The 7,626-nt window shown below is 42.2% G+C and overlaps 1 protein-coding gene across 5 annotated transcripts in view; it reads left to right on the plus strand.

Annotated features, from left to right (window-relative positions):
- The window catches only part of LOC128690316 (neuroepithelial cell-transforming gene 1 protein), a 1,446,122-nt gene extending 1,441,500 nt beyond the window's left edge, over positions 1-4,622 (plus strand). For all 5 annotated transcript variants that reach the window (XM_070087170.1, XM_070087181.1, XM_070087192.1 and 2 more), the window contains 3 exons: positions 2,196-2,366; positions 2,916-3,158; positions 4,095-4,622. In XM_070087170.1, the coding sequence (XP_069943271.1) occupies positions 2,196-2,366; positions 2,916-3,158; positions 4,095-4,250 (570 nt within the window). In that variant the 3' untranslated portion in view covers positions 4,251-4,622. The remainder of the gene's footprint in view (positions 1-2,195; positions 2,367-2,915; positions 3,159-4,094) is intronic.
- The last annotated feature ends 3,004 nt before the right edge of the window (positions 4,623-7,626 follow it).

Below are 7,626 nucleotides of genomic sequence, written 5' to 3' on the forward strand. Positions count from 1 at the left end.
GAAACTTACGAAGACGTTTCGGTCCGACTTGGACCAACCCGATAGAAATGTCGTGATAAGCTTCTGTTTCCTATAAAATGCAGCATCCAGAGTGGATTGTTTGAGTATTCAGAGTGATCTAGAGATGATGGCGCTGTGGTCGGAGACATGGAAGACAAACTTCAATGTTGACAAGTACAAAGTAATGTATTTTGAATACAATTATCTCGAACAGGAATATTAAATGTGTGATAACAAATAAAGTGGAACAGAAGACAATGATCTTGAGATAATCATCAGAAAGATCCTCAAGAGTACCTAACAAAGCCTGTCAGTGAGCAGCAAATTAATACCCGTTTCAAGAAACGAGAAAAAAACACCAGAAAATATATTGACTCTCTGTAACGTAATTATTAGACTATCTTCAGTATGCTGTCATGGTCTCCAGGTTATATAAAAGATAAACACAGACTGAAGAGGATACAGATAATGGCATCAAAGCTTGTACCATCACTCAGAAACAACCTTGATTAAGAAAGACTCTGACTACTTAACTTTTTCTGTATAAGGACACGGAGACTACAGGAAGATCTCATTCAGATCTTTAAGAAACTGAGAGATTTTGATACAATCAAACATTAAGAATTTTTGGAAGTGCACTTAACTAGTAATAATGAAATAAAAGTTTGAGGTAAGAAATCCAACACTAACGTGTGTAAAGTTTTTCTTTTTTTTAATAGCAAACACAATCAGAGCGAAATGGAATAAACTGCCTACTGAAACTGTAAGTGCGAAAACAATAGTCACTTATGAACCAGCTGGACAAGTACTTAGCAAACATAGAATTCAATTAGATACTATATTGAGCTAAAACGAAATCAATGGATAGCTGATGTTTGTCAGAAATTTGTTCAGGACGAACAATTAACAATGATTTACCATCCCCTAGCTAATTATAAGAGTAGTGGTAGAGGTAGAGCTACGACAACTACTACCTCTAGCTCTACTTCTTCCACTACAGTTGTGGTAGAGGTAGAGCTACGACAACTACTACCTCTAGCTCTACTTCTTCCACTACAGTTGTGGTAGAGGTAGAGCTACGACAACTACTACCTCTAGCTCTACTTCTTCCACTACAGTAGTAGTACAGGTAGAGCTACAACAGCTACTATCTCTAGCTCTACTTCTTCCACTACAGTAGTAGTACAGGTAGAGCTTCAACAGCTACTATCTCTAGCTCTACTTCTTCCACTACAGTAGTAGTACAGGTAGAGCTACAACAGCTACTATCTCTAGCTCTACTTCTTCCACTACAGTAGTAGTACAGGTAGAGCTACAACAGCTACTATCTCTAGCTCTACTTCTTCCACTACAGTAGTAGTACAGGTAGAGCTATAACAACTACTATTTCTAGCTCTACTTCTACCACTACAGTAGTGGTAGAAATAGAGCTACGACAACTGCTACCTCTAGCTCTACATTTACTACTACTCTTATTATTAGCTCAGGTGGCTCACTGTTAACTGTTCTTTCTAAACTACGGTTACACACTGTTACACACTGTTACACATTGTTATGCACTATTACATACTGTTTCACACTGTTACACACTGTTATACACTGTTACGAACAGTTACACACTATTAAACACTGTTACACACTGTTACACACTATTTGACACTATTACCCACTGATACACACTAATACACAGTGTTACACACTCTTACACACTGTTATTAATTGTTACACACTGTTGTACACTGTTACAGACTATTACACACTGTTACATACTATTACACACTGTTGTAAGCGGGAAGAATATCTTCTGCTTTACTAACGGTGTCTCAGACATATAGACAATACATTATAGTTCTTAATCTATATAGAAAATAGTCCTTGACAGATAGTAGCAGAAAATTATCTATCTTTCCCAGGTATTTCCACATTCGTCTCATCAGTTTCTTCTAAGGTGCCTGGGAGTCTCGGTGAAAACCTCTCCAGAGTTTTTAAATTCTTTTAAAAGTTGTCTAAAGTAAACAGACTATGATTCTGTTATTTCACTTAGACAGACCATAACAAACGCTGAGTAATGGAGGAAGACTTTTCCAGGTATGACAATCTGTTAGTTTACTATACATTTCTCTCAGCGTATCACGCCATCAACTCATTCTGCTGCTGTTTGCTTCTCTATCTCTCCTCTTTCTCTCTCAATACAGGGAGCCATCTCGCGACAGCCTTGTGAGCGTCTGATTGTGTCACCACGAAGACAGATCATCCTTGAAGGTTCTCTACACATGTTAGACCACAACAAACCCCAGGAAATGTACGTCATCCTCTTCGACGATATGCTCCTCATCACCCGCAGGAAGAAGGGACTCCATAAAAAGGTAATTTCGAATCTTATTCGGAAAATTCGTATAAAATAAATCTGTATATGACACCAAGTCACTGGGGAGTAAGAAGAGTTTAACAGAGGAGGTGGAAATGGTGTCATTAATTCAGTGTAAAGAATAAGCACTAACGAGGGGCACGAAACAGGGAAGAGGAAGAGACGTAAAATAATAATTAAAAATGACAATAATTGATGTTAAGTTCTAAACCCAGGTGGGTTATCCGGCGCAAGACGTGGTGGAGGCTTGATCCTCCGTATGCTGAGCGCAAGATAGACGCGCTACCTATTTGTACTCACCTATATGAGAGGTGAAAGAGTAATCCATGGACGATAATGTAACTTTTGATAAATATCAAGTTAAGAACACACTTCTGATTTCCCGGTGTCCATTTTCACCTATCTATATCAATGTTTGTTTACCAGAAACAACTAGAGATAATAAAGTAAAGAACTTATTGGAGACAGTGGATGGATAGACACATTTCTAAATGCAGTACTTTATTTTCTTAAGACAAAGAATTTTAACCACTGGTATTTCCTACAGAAATCGTCCCTGACTGAGAACTGGCCAAGTTCGTGCTCCAGGGGATCTACAGGGAGCGACTCCGCCCTCCGCTACATCGTCTACAAGCAGCCTCTTTCCTTGGACCGCTTCTTCATCCACGACGTCACTCCTCAGGAGTCTGCAGCCTCCAAGCTCGAAGCTGCCTTCGTTCTCGTCAACCTCAACCGCTTCCAGCAGATCGTCGCTGTCTACACCTTCCAGGCCCAAACTGATCAGATTAAGGTTGGTGTTTCGTATTTCCTTCCATCCACAGACTGGTTGAACAGGTGGATTTTTCAGGAGTGTTCCTAGTCACATACTGGGTTAAATAAGGTGGGTGTTTCAAGCTATCTCCCAGTCACAGACATGGTTAAATAAGGTGGTTCCATGACAGTTTCCAGCCATGGACTGGGTTAAACAACATAAATCTTCCATGACAGCTTCCAGCCACAGACTGGTTAAACAAGGTGGCTGTTAAACAAACCACGGTGCGGGTGAGGCGTGAACCCATGGCAGGTGAGTCACTCGCTCCGGGTTCTAACCTCACCCGTACCGTCGTTTGCTTGCAACTGTGCTATTACGATTTCATAAGTCAGGGTGGCTGTTCTATGATACCTGCCAGCCACAGACTCTGGTAAAAAAGGTGGGTAAGAGTTACAGCACTTACTGTGCTGCACCCAAGACATCATCTTTAAACTGATAAACTTACCAGCTGTCCACATACCATTTAAGTGAGAGTTTATTTGTACTATTATATAGTCGCTCTTCAAAACAATCTCCCTTTTTGGACTAAACAAATTTATTTGTGTATAATTATCAATGAACAGGCAATAGTCAATAAACTGGTAGCAGCAAGACACATGCAGAGGCAAGCAAATATGCAGTGAAGCATAGATAGTTAGACAGGCAAGCATATAGACCCAGAGACAGGCAGACCAGTAGGCACAGAGACAAAAACAGGAAAGCAAACATATAGGAAAGCAAACATACAGGAAACCATAGAGACATGTAGATTGGCAAACTTATGGAGAGGCAGACAGATAAGCATATACTGTAGACATTCAGATAGACAAGTGAATAGAGATAATCACAAAAGCAGACAGTCAGGCATATTAATAAAATTACTTTTGATCCCCCAGTTTGACACTTCCGCTCATATTTATTTCTCTCATCCCCCAGCAAACTTGGCTAATGAAGCTAAGAGACACACAAGACAAGTGGAAAAGAACACTGCAGAACACAGTGTTCAGATCCCAGCGCCTCTCCTCAGCCACCACTCCACCTAGGAGCTCACAAATCCTGAAGGAAGCCAGCATCCACAGAGAGTATCCGTGAACACACTGCTCCGTAAAACGTCTAGGATATCCTTACAGAAAACGATAAAATAAAACAAAGAGGCTGTCTTCGCCTCTAGGCCTAGTGAAGTCTGGCCTCTCCGCCCGTGCGCGCAAAAGTGTATCGAGAGGTGAAGTGGTCTTCAGATCCGTGGTCTGGCCTCGCACATGGACGTTACGGTCCAGAGACACCACACACAGACTTGAGTGCCACGATGCTCACCATCACAAACACACGCACATGCACACACACCGCCGAATCTTGATAAATAATTCTCTATATTCTTCATCCATCACTGATAACACACCACCATCGTCATCACATCTCTATATACGAATGTCAAGTTCCTTCGATACACTCGCCCTGTTCATACAAAGTAATAATTTTTATATGAAATATATATATATATATATATATATATATATATATATATATATATATATATATATATATATATATATATATATATATATATATATATATATATATATATATATATATATATATATATATATATATATATATATATATATATATATATATATATATATATATATATATATATATATATATATATATATATATATATATATATATATATATATATATATATGCGCGTAAGTTTTCATACTATAAATTACTAAGCTGTTCATTTTCATTGAGGGTTGTAACACCTTCTTTTTCTAGTTTCCGGAAACCATCCTTCCGCCTTCTTTTCCTTTCCTTTCTTCCTTCTTTCCTTCCCTTTCTTGCTCCTTTTCTTCCTTCACCCAGCGTCTCCTTAGTGTCATCTTAGTGCCCACTAAAAAAGAGCATCCACCTAAGATATTCGCCCACCTGGCAGGTGTCAAAGACCTAATGTTGAAGAGTGGAAGCCGTACTTGAGACATCAAGTACGACTTGATGTCTCCGAGGAGAACCCTAGGTCTAGGATGGAAGCTAGAGAAGTGAAAGTCTCCCGGTGAAGGTCAAAAAGACTTTCCATCGTGGGGCCGAAGTTAGAGGCACACATTGATTTTAGCTAAAAGAACCACTGCATCAGCACCACCAAGAAATCTCCAGGAACGAAAACATCAAAACAGATGTTAATTTACTGCATCATTTCCATTGACCAGTGCTGTAACAAAGTGGAGTTTCCACTCGACCAAAAATTTACATTCGAGTCTGTGCTTTGTTTACCTCGAGAGTCCAAACTGGAAATATATTTACTGATAAAACTACGCATTAACCTTTGTTTTTATCCGATTTAGTTTACTCCCTCAAATTTAATAAACGTTAAATTCGTAGGGCCTGAGGGGGGGGGGCTGTTGAGGGGGTCATACGAACAAGTGTTAATACGGTAAAATATCAGTTGTGGATTCAATGGACTACACTGAGGACGCTCTCATTTTTACAACTCAAATCTACGACGTCACACTGATAGAGAATAAAAAAATACTATAAACTCATGCTCTGAACCTTTCGCACACGCAGTGATCAGCTTGAACATGACCTGCATGTCTCGCACACGCAGTGATCAGCTTGAACATGACCTGCATGTCCCGCACACGCAGTGATCAGCTTGAACATGACCTGCATGTCTCGCACACGCAGTGATCAGCTTGAACATGACCTGCATGTCTCGCACACGCAGTGATCAGCTTGAACATGACCTGCATGTCCCGCACACGCAGTGATCAGCTTGAACATGACCTGCATGTCTCGCACACGCAGTGATCAGCTTGAACATGACCTGCATGTCTCGCACACGCAGTGATCAGCTTGAACATGACCTGCATGTCTCGCACACGCAGTGATCAGCTTGAACATGACCTGCATGTCTCGCACACGCAGTGATCAGCTTGAACATGACCTGCATGTCTCGCACACGCAGTGATCAGCTTGAACATGACCTGCATGTCTCGCACACGCAGTGATCAGCTTGAACATGACCTGCATGTCTCGCACACGCAGTGATCAGCTTGAACATGACCTGCATGTCTCGCACACGCAGTGATCAGCTTGAACATGATCTGCATGTCTCGCACACGCAGTGATCAGCTTGAACATGACCTGCATGTCTCGCACACGCAGTGATCAGCTTGAACATGACCTGCATGTCTCGCACACGCAGTGATCAGCTTGAACATGACCTGCATGTCTCGCACACGCAGTGATCAGCTTGAACATGACCTGCATGTCTCCCACACGCAGTGATCAGCTTGAACATGACCTGCATGTCTCGCACACGCAGTGATCAGCTTGAACATGACCTGCATGTCTCGCACACGCAGTGATCAGCTTGAACATGACCTGCATGTCTCGCACACGCAGTGATCAGCTTGAACATGACCTGCATGTTTCGCACACGCAGTGATCAGCTTGAACATGACCTGCATGTCTCCCACACGCAGTGATCAGCTTGAACATGACCTGCATGTCTCGCACACGCAGTGATCAGCTTGAACATGACCTGCATGTCTCGCACACGCAGTGATCAGCTTGAACATGACCTGCATGTCTCGCACACGCAGTGATCAGCTTGAACATGACCTGCATGTCTTGCACACGCAGTGATCAGCTTGAACATGACCTGCATGTCTCGCACAGGCAGTGATCAGCTTGAACATGACCTGCATGTCTCGCACAGGCAGTGATCAGCTTGAACATGACCTGCATGTCTCGCACACGCAGTGATCAGCTTGAACATGACCTGCATGTCTCGCACACGCAGTGATCAGCTTGAACATGACCTGCATGTCTCGCACATGCAGTGATCAGCTTGAACATGACCTGCATGTCTCGCACACGCAGTGATCAGCTTAAACATGACCTGCATGTCTCGCACACGCAGTGATCAGCTTGAACATGACCTGCATGTCTCGCACACGCAGTGATCAGCTTGAACATGACCTGCATGTCTCGCACACGCAGTGATCAGCTTGAACATGACCTGCATGTCTCGCACAGGCAGTGATCATCTTGAACATGACCTGCATGTCTCGCACAGGCAGTGATCAGCTTGAACATGACCTGCATGTCTCCCACACGCAGTGATCAGCTTGAACATGATCTGCATGTCTCGCACACGCAGTGATCAGCTTGAACATGACCTGCATGTCTCGCACAGGCAGTGATCATCTTGAACATGACCTGCATGTCTCGCACAGGCAGTGATCAGCTTGAACATGACCTGCATGTCTCAGATTGAACAAGACCTGTATATTTCTCACACAGTGTGAGAAGCTTGGACATGACCTGTGCATTTCTTCTTCATTATCAACAGACCATGGAGAAGTTCAGTATCTGAAAATTTCACAAAAGACCGAACACCTTGTAAACAGTTCTAACGCGATCAGAACAGTCCGAACATTACCAGACTACTCCAAGAACAGTC

This window comes from Cherax quadricarinatus, chromosome 2 (assembly GCF_038502225.1).
Source record: "Cherax quadricarinatus isolate ZL_2023a chromosome 2, ASM3850222v1, whole genome shotgun sequence".
Taxonomy (NCBI): domain Eukaryota; kingdom Metazoa; phylum Arthropoda; class Malacostraca; order Decapoda; family Parastacidae; genus Cherax; species Cherax quadricarinatus.